This window comes from Helianthus annuus, chromosome 8 (genome assembly GCF_002127325.2).
Source record: "Helianthus annuus cultivar XRQ/B chromosome 8, HanXRQr2.0-SUNRISE, whole genome shotgun sequence".
In the NCBI taxonomy this organism is placed as follows: Eukaryota; Viridiplantae; Streptophyta; class Magnoliopsida; order Asterales; family Asteraceae; genus Helianthus; species Helianthus annuus.
The window spans coordinates 20572376-20587050 of record NC_035440.2 but is presented as its reverse complement, the minus strand read 5'-3'; the positions used below and the strand labels follow the sequence as shown (position 1 = coordinate 20587050).

Genomic DNA, 14675 nt, shown 5'->3' with positions numbered 1-14675 from the left:
ATATTAGTTCAATCGAGATGTAAATTATAAGTGCAATAAAATAACACAAAACATAAACTTCAAATATAAAATAAACTTTATTATTCATGGGATAGTTTATATCAAAACAAAAACAACTGAAAATGAAAAAAACATAAAAACACTTGATATATTTCATCTAAAATCTCTACTTTTTTGATCCGTTTTTCTTGTTTGTGCTCGAATCAGCAGTATCATCTAATTCATCTTCTTTCTCATCGTCCTCAGAATCATCTAAATTTATAACCTCGACCCATTTCCATTCAGAGAGTCTCTTAGATCTTTTCTTTTGATTCTCATACTTCCGATCCTTAAAAAACAAAAATTTAATAAAAAAGTTAAAAAATGATTAAATAAATTTAAAAAAAGAACAAATATAGAATAAAAAAATTTAAAAAAGATTAAATAAATTTTAAAATTACCTCTTCACTAAATTGACGTTGAAGCTTAGACTTGTATGGACTGAACATTGCACCATAAGAAATAATTTCAACACTATTATCACCATCATCGTACAATAAAACACCAAATAATAATATAACGAACTTGTTAATATGAAAGATTATAAGCGAAAATATTACTTAAAAACTAACAAAAGCTTGTTCGACAACTGGGGTGTTTAAATTGGTGTGTTGAATCTGAAAAATCAAATAAGTTAGTATTCACATAAAAGTAACTAAAAGAAAACAATTATTCATTATTGCGATATAACAAAACTTATCATAGAACCGACCTTAGATTTTTCAATATCGCATGCTTGTTTTTTTTCGCATCAAGTGAATTCAGAACTGGCTCCATATTTTAAATCTGTTTAGCAATAGAAATGTAGAATTGTGAGTGTTTGCTATGTATTTATAGTAGTCCATTAGGGTTTAGTTTTAGATTGGTCATCCATTTATTTAGGAAGTTTGTTGTGAGTTTTAAGTTTTTAAAATAAGATGCACATATCATGTTCAGTTTGTTGTGGTATGTTTTTAAAATAACATGCCACAACAAACTGACTCTGTACAAGTAAAATTAGGGAATATTTTAGTTTATTAATGCCGTTCAAAATAAAAAAAACTTGGGTAAAAAACAAATGTTAATGTACGGTAGCTAGGTAATGGTCAAAGTTGGCTTGGGTAGAAAACAAATGTTGGCTTTAATCAATTGTACATTTACGCATCGACTATTTGTACTTTATGAACGCACGGAGAAACTAAAAAAGACAACTATCGAAATGTTTAAAAAAATGTGCCGATCGTTATGGTACCTTCGGATTTTTTTAAAACATTACGGGTTGTAAGATATCGCAGGAATACATTAAAGAATTAAAGAGGGGGGGTGTAACTAATTATCCATAATTATGTTAAATGTCAAGGATTTAAATGTAATAGATTGAGGGACTAAAAAATAATTATGGTTTAAAAGACCATTTTACCCTCATTCTAGGAGTTTATTTATAAATAATGGGGGAAGAAGTTCTTAACTTTTAGGAATCCTTCCCTCATATATTATAATATAGTATAGATAAAAAATCCAGCCCTTGTATTCCTTTTCACTCTTCTACTTCATCATTATTTTCTCACAACGTAGGGATTCTAAGATCTTCTTCTTCATCACCTTGAGTTTAACTAATTAATTATAATCGATCGATCCAACAGATCTTAGAATCCCTATGTTGTAATAAAAGAATGATGAAGAAGAAGAGTGAAAAGGAATACGAGGGCTGAATATTTGATAGAGATGAATTGAAGAGTGAAAAGGAAGACCATTGTACCCTCATGTGCATTACACATGACAAGAATTAACTGAGATTTTTAATCAGATTTGGCCTAAAGGACAAAACGTACAAGATTTTGGAAGGCTAAGGACATCGCCTGTAAACTTTTGGCCAAAAGAACAACGCCTGCAATTTGATGTAAACATAAGTAACAAAACTTTTAATTTACTCTTTTATAAAATTAATTAATGTAAAGTGTTATGTATTAAAACAAACATCACCTATATTATAAAATAAAATATCTTAAAAGGAGTTGTGTAGTAGTAATCACCAACTATAAAAAAAGATCTTAACTTTGATCTATTGGCTAGAGATTTCAACCAAGAAAACGTTTACATACACTTTCAATTTTGAACATATTTTCCTTTAGCGTTCTCATACCAAGAATACGTCATTAAAAAGCTAATGGCGTTAACTTTCAGTCACTATGAAATCATCAAAGAAAAATACGTTCAAAGTTGATACTATCTGTTTAAGATTAGTTCCGCTCAATAGGTTAGTATTATAAAAATATAAAAATCCAATTTTGGGTTAAAAAACACTAAAAAGTAAAAACAAAAGAATTCCTATACGTTCTTCCTCACCCCAACTTCAGGTTGCCATTAGCCATTTAGCCTAATTATACACACCCATAAAATCTATACATATAATAAAGTAAACCATTTGGTGCCACATGTCGCTCTATGGGGTGATCTCAATTATGTTTTCCCGCCTAAACGAATAGATATTGTTAATAAAATTAAAAAAAATTACACAAATTTTAGAGATAACCAAGTTTAAAACTTTAAATTAGAATAGGTACATGGATTAGATAAGAAAAAACTAATAAAAGATAACTGATTCACTAACAAAATCAATCATGACTTTTAATTGGTTAATCAAAACAATTAATTCATATATTGTTTTAACTAACGAAAACAATCCTGACTATTAATTGGTTAACAAAATAATTCATTCATATATTATTTTAACTATATTTATTCAATTCGTATAATACACGAGTTTTGAATCTATCTATATATATTGTATATACTAGGTTACAACCACGTGTATTACACGGGTTGAAAAAAATAAATATAGTTAACATATGATGCAAAATGATAATAACTAGAATTGAGACCCGCCGCAATGCGGCGGGTATTCTTTAGTTACAACTAAGTCGATTTAGGACCCACACGTTATATTAAACCTGTCAAACGGGAAAAAATAGACGATGTAAAAACGTTCACCCACACATGCACGTTGCGTCGTGTTAACTCACAAAATTTAGAACGAAACGTAAAAACGTTAAACCAAAGAAGCACGTTGCGATGTGTTAAGTTACAAAAATTTAGAACCAAGCATAAAAAAGAAGCACGTTGCGATGTGTTAAGTCACAAAATTTAGAACCAAGCATAAAACGAAAAATTTGCGGAAAATGAAAACTATAAAGGACCAAAGTTGAAAGTAAAAAAAGTTGCGATGATAGATTGCAAAACATAAAAGGTTTTGGGTTAAAAGTAAAAAAAACAAATAGTTTTGGGTTAAAAGTAATTTATGAAATATTTTTTGGTGAAAAGTAAAAAAATCAATTTTTTTTGGAAAACCCCCAAAGCCAATGTCAAGACAGCCATAGGCATAACCATTTTTTCTTTAGAAAACCCCCAAAACACACCCCGCGTTGCGGCATGGCGTAAAACAGTGTCAGATAATACTAATGTCACAAAACCGTTATCGACCACCAACACTGACTCGACCTAGGATCTGCGTGTTGCGACGAATCTGTCAAACATGAAAAAATAGAGGTAAAAAACGTTGAACCACACATTCAAGTTGCGTCGTGTTAACTTGCAAAATTTGAAACAAAACATAAAAAGTTGAACCACACTCGTACGTTACGTTGTATTAAGTCGAAAAATTTAGAATTATACATAAAACGAAAATTTACCAAAGATGAAAAGTATAAGTGACAAAACTTGTGAAGTTAAATTGTAAATAATGAAAAGTTTTGGGTTAAAGTTAAAAAAACAAATTATGTAAGGTTAAAATTGCAAAAGCTAAAAACCTTTGGGTTAAAAGTAAAAAATCAAGTTTAGTTTTGGGTTAAAGTTAAAAAAACAAATTATGTAGGGTTAAAATTGGAAAAGGTAAAAAACTTTTGGGTTAAAACTAAAAAATCAAGTTTTTTTTGAAAAATGTGCAAAGCTCAAGGTACAACTCTTGATGCCTAAATGTGTTGCTTATTTATATATTGGAAATACTAACAACAACAATAATAAAAGTATTTTATGCAATTTGGTTTTCTAAGAACACATTTATCACACTTCATGATAGCGTTAGGTTATAAGCCAGTTATCTTTTATGTAGTTTCATTTGTGTAACATCCTGATTTTAGAACTACATATTACTAATAATACATTTACCACGAAGGTAATAATAATAATAAAATGTATTTAGTTAGAAAATATATAAACAATATCTATAGTTATGACTTATCACTTATCAGTTAGAAAATATATAAATAATAATTAGACCTAAAGAATAGGTAAAATAAAAATAAAACTTATCTATAATAATTATTGTTTATCACTTATCAGTTAGGAAATATATAAATTATATTTAAACCTAAAGGATAGCAACTAAATTAGAGAAAAAAAGGGGCAGAAAAACAATTATGAGAATGCATAGTAATTCAACACGTGTCCTCTTATAGGTTTCTTTTATTATATAGTATAGATTATTGTATTATTATTGTTGTTATTATTATTATTATTATTATTATTATTATTATTATTATTATTATTATTATCTATAATAAAATAAACTTCTTGGGGACACATGACACTTCCTGAGCGCTCTCTAATTGTGTTTTCTTGTTTAAATCAATCTTCTAATTTGGAGAGTTTATTAGTGGCGATAAGCATAAAAAATAGAGAGCAAAATGGTGATGATGATTTATTATTTTATTTTAAGTATATTTAATTTTCTTTCCTTTTAAGTTAGTTATGAAAGATGGCATATTCATATGATTCGAAATTTATAATTTCAATAAGTTATAGATAATCACTCTTATTTATTTTTTTATTAGTTAAAGTTAGTTTTCCATGTTTAACCACTTTTGTTTTATTAGTTATCTATTAAATATTGCGACTCATAATAATTAACATGTACGAGTTGATGAGTTACATTTATATTAACTCATTTATGTCAATATGGTATATAAATGTTACTGTCTTTGTTTTGCATTTACAGGAAATACCTATATTATATAGTTTAAATTGTACAACCCGTGTAACACACGGGGAACTAACCTAGTATAATAATAAATTAATTTTAAATGTTATCCTAATTTATTAAAAGTATAACTTTTTTTTTATTATTTGGTATACAAAATTATATTTATTCAATTCGTGTAAAACGCGGGGTTTTTAAAAATATAATTTTTTTATCATTTACTATACAAAGTTACATTTATATAACCCGTGTAATACACCAAGTTTTTAAAAATATAAAATTTTATCATTTGCTATGTAAAATTAGATTTATTCAACACGTGTAATACACGGGGTTTTTTAAGGATATAATTTTTTTTTATTATTTGGTAGATTTTTCAACCCGACTATACACGGGTTTTTTTTAAAGATACAACGTTTTAGTATTTAATATACGAAATTACATTTATTTAATCTGTGTAATACACATGGTTTTTAAAAATATAACTCTTTTTTAGAACTATTCAACAAGTGTAATATACGGGGTCTTAAGGATGTAATTTTTTATTATTTGGTAGATTTATTCAACCTGATTATACACGGGTTTTTTAAAGATACGACGTTTTTAGTATTTAGAATACAAAATTACATTTATTTAATCTGTGTAATACACATGGTTTTTAAAGATATAGTTTTTTTATTATTTGATATATAATATTAAATTTATTTAACCCGTATAATATACGGGGTTCATAAAAATATAACTTTTTATTATTTAATATATAAAATTACATTTATTCAACCCGTGTAATACACGGGGTTCTAACCTAGTATAAAATCTATTATCTATATTAAAACAAAACAAACTTATGCCACTTGGCATCTTCTTAAACCACTTAGTGCCACCTGGCATTCTCATGCTTCACAGAGACTGTATTTGAGCGGCAATCCAAGTCTATTCTTCTGTTCTCTTTTCTCTTAGCATCTTATATCAATCACATTAATTGCAGTTTCCATAAATATAATCCACGCCTCCCAATTTCCTTTTCTTCCATCATTCAGGAAACCCTAATTCACGCCTCTCAAATTTTCAAATTGCGATTAAGGGACCGAAACCGACGATCCATCAGTTGATCATCTTCCTCTGCATCGACTTCGTATTGATGGCGATTTTCTTATACATCAGGTATGTGCATCTTTATTATTATTTTTGTTCGATTACTTATCAGTTTGGATTTAGGGTTTCAAGTTCAAATTTTTTGAATATAATGTTTTGATTATAAAAATACGTAGGCCACTTCTTCTGCTCCTCCGCCACAAAATTTGGGGGGTTTGCCGTGATTTCCGAACGCCGTCATCGCAATAACAACACCAGACAATCGTTGCTGCGCCGTGATTACGGGGTTCGCCGTGATTTCCGATCTCCGTGATTTCCGATCGTCTCGACTCCATAGGTTCCACCCACACAGCAACAACAGCCGTCGCTCGACCACCACCCCCTCCGTAAGATCTCAACCATATGCTCTGAATGTGCTTTGAATTATTACTTCAAGAATATAGTTTTTTCTTAATTTTATTAGATCTTTCAACATGATAGTTTTTTCTTAATTTTATTAGATCTGTCAACAATATAGTTTTTTTTCTATTAGATCTTTGTAATTCGAATATAAGTTATAAAATTGGTAGTGGGTTGCTTTCTATATTTTCTGATGATACATTAGGAATAATGGATAAAGTTTGTGAATTTGTGACTACATAATGTAATTTTTGGATAATAGAATGTGATTTTAGATAATGGATACAGTTGGTGAATTTGTTTTAGCACTATATTGATTTTCCCTAATAAATATATTTAGTTATTAGGAAGGGAACGCCTCGCTTGCGGTATGCGCATATAATGTATATATGTGTGGGCCATTGGAGGGCAAAAGTGAAAGTGCACTAATTTTAACGTTATTTTGCTAATTTCGTGAAAATAACGTTAAAAGCTGAGGACGGTTAATCATGTGATGGCGTTGATAGCTAAAAGACAAAAGGGTACATGCACTAATCGGTCTTTGTCCCGATTTCATGTGCTTTCTTGAATCAGATTTACAGAAAGATCAAGTTTTTTTATGGTTCTTCATTTCAATCTGCTAATACGAATCGGATTCCTTTAACAAGATTTAAGTTTTCCTTGAAAATGCGAAGCTTTACATGATTCCATAAGATATTTACATAACTATACAACTTTCCGTTGTTACTAGATGTGGCCTGGATTGGTAAAAACTGCAAAAGAAGGAGGCGTAGACGTGATTGAAACGTACGTATTTTGGAATGGACATGAACCATCACCAGGCAATGTGAGTGGCATTTCAGGCTTTCTTCAACTTTGACAAAAAGTCAAAATTGCTACTTTCAACTGTCTTCATGTTGACTGATTAATCTTTTTTTGTGTGTTTTCTTGATGTTGTTTTATTAGTACTACTTTGGTGGAAGGTACGATCTACCCAAATTTGTGAAGATAGTTCAGGATGCCGGTATGCTTTTGATTCTTCGGATCGGCCCATTCGTTGCCGCAGAATGGAACTTTGGGTATGCCCATGAGGCCATGACTATTGTTTCTCAATTTAATTTCAATATTGAGTTTTTTATGCTTTAAATATTAAAACTAATATTTCTTTCAAAAATTCCTGATGACTTACCATTAAAACATTCAGCGGTATACCTGTTTGGTTACATTATGTGCCTGGGACTGTCTTCAGAACCGACAACGAACCTTTCAAGGTGAGAAATCGGTTAATGTTTCTTCTAAATTTCATAAGATTCCTCAATATTGTGTATATAAACGTGTGTTGTTGGCGGAAAATGCAGCATTACATGCAAAACTTCACAACTCTAATTGTGAATATGATGAAGAAAGATAAGTTTTTCGCATCACAGGGTGGGCCCATTATCTTAGCTCAGGCAAGTAAAGATCAAATATCTCAAACTCTTGACACCATACAATGATACGGCTATACGGATTCTTATTTATTCGGAAAGTAACCTTTTTTTTGTTTGACTTATTGTAGGTGGAAAACGAGTACGGATACTACGAAGCTGCATATGGTGAAGGTGGCAAACGTTACACTCAATGGGCAGCTAAAATGGCTCTTTCTCAAAATATAGGTGTACCGTGGATAATGTGTCAGCAATGGGATAATGTGTTCTGCTCAATATATGTTAAGGTCAAAATAGATTCGGGTCAGTCAAAACGGGTTTTGCTCGGGTTCTAAAAATTGCTATAAAATCCTTTGTACAATAACATCTCAATACCTATAAAAAATGAATCAAAACATATTTACCTAAGTGAGAAAAATCATAATTTTATACATACACTGGTTGAATAAATGTCGATTTCAGCAAAGAAATGTATAAACTCAAATTCGGTTTTTCCTTTGAGTTAAAGATCTGGTGTCGCTGTCGTCGCTTGATGTGACAGTAGAAAAGATCAAACGGCTGGTGATGAAGGTCGTTGAGAAACATATCATTTTCAACAAGGTAAGTCCGACTATCTTCAACCATGTTATTGTTATACAATTATACCATATTCTGATGCTCGATTTTGGTATTTGGTAGTTGATTTAGCAAAACACGGTAAGAGCAATGGTCTGGTACTCCGGCCAAACTGGTGACGCTCTGATTATATCACTCGGGCTAATAAAGATGGTAATGAAGTAAGAAGTATTAGTCTGACTCTAGGGTTCCGATTAAGTTCCGCTAGCTTAGACTTGATTCCGGGAAAGTACTATATGTTGTATTTCTACGAAGAAGGTAAATTACTCAAATAAGTTTTTGTATGACTTTACTGATGAGAACATGACTTATGTGTGCTTGGTGTTGTTAGTTACTTTTTTTATATGTACACATAAAATAAGTCAAACTAATACTTCTTACTATTAAAAGATAAAAATGCAGCTGCATATGTGGTTAAAAGAGGGATACAATTCAGCTACAAATGTGACAATAAAAGAGTCCCAAATACAGCTGAAAATGTGCTAAACAGTAGATAAAAAATAGCTGCAAATATAATAAAAAGAGGCTCAAAACATGGTTGAAAATGTGCTAAAACAGAGATAAAAAGTAGCTGCAAAAGTGATAAAAGAGGATCTAAAAAACGTTGGGAGTAAACGTTTTCGTTTACAGGTATTTGTCTCTGTTGGCCTTAACAATTTTTAATACTGTTCAAAGTTCCATTGTAATGACAAGTCTTTGTTATAATGCAGCTGCTTAAACAAGCCGAAAATTCTATGGTCGACATATTGAAGCTTGCTGTTATTTCCTCAGTATACATTCCAATATAGGTACATTTATATGATTTAACAAATTGTTTCATAGAACCAATTTCTTACCTTCCATTTTGAATTCTTGACAGACAAAAAGCTTGCACGTCATGCTTATGAAATTGTTGGGCGGATCAGTGGAAGACGGTCGGGCAATCAGTCGATGGTTAGTGGTGAAGAACTAACTAAAGGGGATCGGATCATGTTTCTTCCCTGTGGTCTTGCTGCAGGGTCATCTATAACAGTGGTGGGAACTCCTAATTATGCTCATAAAGAGTATGTTCGGAGGTATTGGATCCCCGCCATCCAATACCTATAAAATGCAACATACTAAAAATATAAGTGTGGGGGGGATGCTAAAACCTTGATGTGCGTGAAGTGTGTTATATTTTTAGATGTTTATTTAAGCCCTTTTTACACTTTTAGCCAAGTTTTAAATTTATAAAACACGATGTGAACTAACACTAAACACACTTCAGACGCCTGAACACGGGGCCGTGTTCGCTAAAAGTGTTCAGGCTGATATTTACTTAGATGTGCGTGAAGTGTGTTGAGGGGGGCTTATGATGTGTGTGCACCCGTCTGTAAAACACATGTTAGTATAACCCTAGTTAGCTTATGAGGGGGGCTTAAATATAACACACTTCACCTCCATATTTTGTGTGTTATTTTAAGTGGGCTTATGCCTTATATTTAACACCACATGTTTATAACGCACATCAAAATATAACACACTTCACTCACACTTTTAGCGTGAAGTGTGTTATATTTAAGCCCCAATTAACACACTTCCCCGCCATCTCCCAGATCTGCTGTTTGGCTACTGACCTGCAGATTTTTGTCCAACACGTGGCCGTGTTCACCCAACACGCCCCCGTGTTCAACCTCTGTAAGTTTTTCGTTACTGGCAGTTCTCCACGGGGCCGTGTTCAATGAACACGGGGCCGTGTCCAGATTGCCAGTAACACAAATCTTTGTTTTTAAACACACTTTTACATATTCTAATCAACCAAAAACTCTATTTTTGGACACATTGAGGACAATGTGTAATTTAAGTGTGGGGGGGATGCTAAAACCTTGAAATTTTTGCAAAATCCTAAAACAAGCCTTACACAAAACTCTATTGGAACCGCTAAACACCCCAAATTTTTTCAAAAACTTTTTCATTTTTTTTATTTATTTACTTGTCTTAGTTTAAGTTGGGAATAACAAGTTATAAAAGGGTTATATTTTTACAAACTTACAACCGATAGCGTCGTGATAAAAAGAACTAACATAAGAAAATTATGAAACGGTATAACAAGTCTAGCTAAAATTCGATTATATATGCTTGGTCACATTAAAAAACCCATTCCCACAAAAAGTGAGTTTTGAGCCTTTATTGAGCATAAAAATACACATATTTAGATTAAATGCTCATTTTTCGTTTCTTGTGTGAATAGCCGCTCGGTCTTTACAAATCTAGAACTTGCCACGACGATACATTCCCGGTCCTTACCAACTTAAACCCAAGTAAGTAAATGATGGAGGCATTAGGACTAACTATTTTTCTTTCAAAACCATTATTTTTTCATTTTTTTTACCTACCCAAAATCCCCCTAGAAAACCCCTTTGAGCCTAAACCTTTCATTTCATTACCCCCAAAACAATTTTCTACCCACCAAAAAAACCTTTTTCATTTTTTTCACCTTTATTTTAGTAACATACTCGGTTTTTCATAAACATACCCTTTACGTGACGAAAAAAAAAAAAAAAAAAAATTTATGATGAAGTCAAAAACAAACATAAAGCTACAAAAAGCTTGTTTGAGAAATACTTCAAAAATAAATGTCACCAAAAATAAGGTATTTTACGAAAACCGACATTTGTTACGACTTTCGCCTTTTTTTTTACTAACCAACCACCCACCTTTAAACCCAAGCCTTCACCCCAAAAAGACCTCTTGATATTTACAAAGGTAAAAGTTAAAAAGGAGGAGGATTGATCGCTTGGCAAGCATATGGAAAATGTAAATCCGTGCCGCTCTCGAGCGATTCACTTAAATATACACCTTCGGCCGAGTGATTGAGTGATCTCCCGTGAGGTATGTGAACTTGTATATAAATGGAATTTTAATAAGGCATGCTATGCCAAATTAAGTAGTTTATCTTATGAAAAGTTCAAAATAAACCATGACGAATAAGATTGTAAATAAAATGAAAATAGAACCTATACAAACCTTGGATTCCCGACACTCTAGGACAAGTTGAAAAACTTCTCTTCTACCTATTCCATTTGGGAGTGTAAGCCACATTAAAAGAGTTTTGCTTGAGGACAAGCAAAAGTTCAAGTGTGGGGGTATTTGATGTGTGTAAAATGCAACATATAAAACACATCAATTAAGGCATAAAACTAACCCTTTTTAAGTACTAATGTTGGAAAAAGAGTGTTTTTGTCTTCCTTTTGTATTTTCAGGATGAAATGAGCTCAAAATCACAAAAGAAGCAAAAAGACTACTAAATCTACCATAAATACAAGAAAAGGAACAAAAGTGAACTGCCCGGACCCTCAACGGCATCTCCCAAGACAAAGAGAAGAGAACAGAGCCTGAACACGCCCCGTGTCCAGTGAACACGGGGGCGTGCCCAGGAAGCAGCAGAAAAGACAAACCAGTAGAAGCTTCCATTGCTCACCACGGGGCCGTGCCCAGCGGACACGGGGGCGTGTTGAAAGTACAGCAGGCGCATTAATTGTAATTCGCAATTACAATTAATGAAGAGAGAGAATGTCAGACGGGCACGGGGCCGTGTTCAGCGAACACGGGGCCGTGTCCAGCGTTCTGTTCAGCCTATAAATAGAGGAGCTTGGTTTCATTCTCTCTCATCCCTTGGCACACCACCTCTCTCACACTTCATCCACCACCCACCACCACCATAACACCATCATCCACCACCATCATCCATTGTCCATCATAGAGTGTGTGAGTCGTCTCGGGATCCAAGATTGATCGTAAGAGTTCTTGACAATCAAGGCCATGTTTGCCTAAGTCTCTTACATCACTTGGTGAAGACAAGTGTTTAGTATAATACTTTTTATTTTTAATCTTTTGCACTTTTTATTTGGTTTTGTATTAATGACTTTAATAACTAGTTACTTATGTTGAAGGTGATCTTTCCTTATCGTTTGTCCGTGGTGTCTTGGCATTATTTTACTGTCTATATAAAATAAAAGATTTTCACCATTCATATCTCCACGGTCTATATGGAGGTATGTTGGCTACCTGGTCGGGGGTTAAGGGAACGGTTTGGTAAAGGTCTTGCCCTTGTTCAGCGTTTAGAGGTCCTGCTTGGGACCTGGGTCAAATTTAGTAGGATCTCCTTCAATACCCATAGGTATTGGATGGCGGGGATCCAAACTCTTTGACCCCCTCATAAGCTAACTACTATTAATACTATAACCCGGCTATTTAGGACTGTATCCCTGCTGACTCAGACTACTTAGCCGAGGGTAACGTCGCCGCCAAAAGCGGGGCCTACCATAATTTGCATTAATAACTTAATTCATTATCTTTCAATAATCCAACCCTTTAGGATTGTATCCTTGCTGACTCAAACTACTGGGTTGAGGGTAACGTCACCTCCGAAAAAGGGGCCTACTACAATAACTAAGATAATCTCTTAAACAAGTGCAAAAGTGCGGAAATAATCAAAGGTTATACTAATACACGTGTCGGATCCAAGTGATTCATCTTGTCTATCTGTTTTTATTTTATTTTCTTTTTCAGCATTTAGTTAGTTTTTATTTTTCTTAGTTTAAAACATTTTTCTAACTTTTTGATTTGGTTAGACGTTGAGGATAAACCGGTATTAAAAGCTCTTGTGTCCTTGGACGACCTCGGTATCTTACCAACACTATACTACGTCCACGATGGGTGCACTTGCCCATATGTGTGTTTAGTGTTAGTAAATATCGTGTTTTATAAATTTAAAACTTGGCTAAAAGTGTAAAAAGGGCTTAAATAAACATCTAAAAATATAACACACTTCACTCACATCAAGTTTTTGATCCCTTTATTTTGAGGTTTTTGATCCCCGCACATCAAGGTGGTATCCCACATAGGTATTGGCGCCTTAATTGATGTGCGTGAAGTGTGTTATATTTTTAGATGTTTATTTAAGCCCTTTTTACACTTTTAGCCAAGTTTTAAATTTATAAAACACGATATTTACTAACACTAAACACACATATGGGCAAGTGCACCCATCGTGGACGTAGTATAGTGTTGGTAAGATACCGAGGTCGTCCAAGGACACAAGAGCTTTTAATACCGGTTTATCCTCAACGTCTAACCAAATCAAAAAGTTAGAAAAATGTTTTAAACTAAGAAAAATAAAAACTAACTAAATGCTGAAAAATAAAATAAAATAAAAAACAGATAGACAAGATGAATCACTTGGATCCGACACGTGTATTAGTATAACCTTTGATTATTTTCGCACTTTTGCACTTGTTTAAGAGATTATCTTAGTTATTGTAGTAGGCCCCTTTTTCGGAGGTGACGTTACCCTCAACCCAGTAGTTTGAGTCAGCAAGGATACAATCCTAAAGGGTTGGATTATTGAAAGATAATGAATTAAGTTATTAATGCAAATTATGGTAGGCCCCGCTTTTGGCGGCGACGTTACCCTCGGCTAAGTAGTCTGAGTCAGCAGGGATACAGTCCTAAATAGCCGGGTTATAGTATTAATAGTAGTTAGCTTATGAGGGGGTCAAAGAGTTTGGATCCCCGCCATCCAATACCTATGGGTATTGAAGGAGATCCTACTAAATTTGACCCAGGTCCCAAGCAGGACCTCTAAACGCTGAACAAGGGCAAGACCTTTACCAAACCGTTCCCTTAACCCCCGACCAGGTAGCCAACATACCTCCATATAGACCGTGGAGATATGAATGGTGAAAATCTTTTATTTTATATAGACAGTAAAATAATGCCAAGACACCACGGACAAACGATAAGGAAAGATCACCTTCAACATAAGTAACTAGTTATTAAAGTCATTAATACAAAACCAAATAAAAAGTGCAAAAGATTAAAAATAAAAAGTATTATACTAAACACTTGTCTTCACCAAGTGATGTAAGAGACTTAGGCAAACATGGCCTTGATTGTCAAGAACTCTTACGATCAATCTTGGATCCCGAGACGACTCACACACTCTATGATGGACAATGGATGATGGTGGTGGATGATGGTGTTATGGTGGTGGTGGGTGGTGGATGAAGTGTGAGAGAGGTGGTGTGCCAAGGGATGAGAGAGAATGAAACCAAGCTCCTCTATTTATAGGCTGAACAGAACGCTGGACACGGCCCCGTGTTCGCTGAACACGGCCCCGTGCCCGTCTGACATTCTCTCTCTTCATT

General features: G+C 33.3%; 2 protein-coding genes across 6 annotated transcripts in view; both read left to right on the top strand.

Moving 5' to 3' along the window:
• The first annotated feature begins 5943 nt into the window (after positions 1 to 5943).
• On the top strand, positions 5944 to 9296 carry LOC110869716 (beta-galactosidase 10). 4 transcript variants are annotated; one of them, XM_035976503.1, is made up of 11 exons: positions 5944 to 6157; positions 6265 to 6474; positions 7218 to 7313; positions 7433 to 7545; positions 7671 to 7737; positions 7825 to 7917; positions 8025 to 8196; positions 8402 to 8493; positions 8572 to 8766; positions 9067 to 9138; positions 9219 to 9296. In XM_035976503.1, the coding sequence occupies exons 3-9, from the start codon at positions 7218 to 7220 to the stop codon at positions 8578 to 8580; spliced, it is 642 nt and encodes a 213-aa protein (XP_035832396.1). In that variant the 5' UTR covers positions 5944 to 6157; positions 6265 to 6474; the 3' UTR covers positions 8581 to 8766; positions 9067 to 9138; positions 9219 to 9296. The 4 variants fall into 4 exon arrangements, with proteins under 4 accessions (XP_035832396.1, XP_035832395.1, XP_021974637.2 ...); XM_035976502.1 differs by having other exon boundaries at positions 8899 to 9138; XM_022118945.2 differs by having other exon boundaries at positions 8572 to 9138.
• Positions 9297 to 9358: 62 nt separating this feature from the next.
• LOC110869700 (hydroxyproline O-galactosyltransferase GALT2-like) overlaps positions 9359 to 14675 on the top strand; it is a 43515-nt gene continuing 38198 nt past the window's right edge. For both annotated transcript variants that reach the window (XM_035976501.1, XM_035976498.1), the window contains exon 1: positions 9359 to 9522. The gene's annotated coding sequence lies outside the window, so the exon portion shown is untranslated. The remainder of the gene's footprint in view (positions 9523 to 14675) is intronic.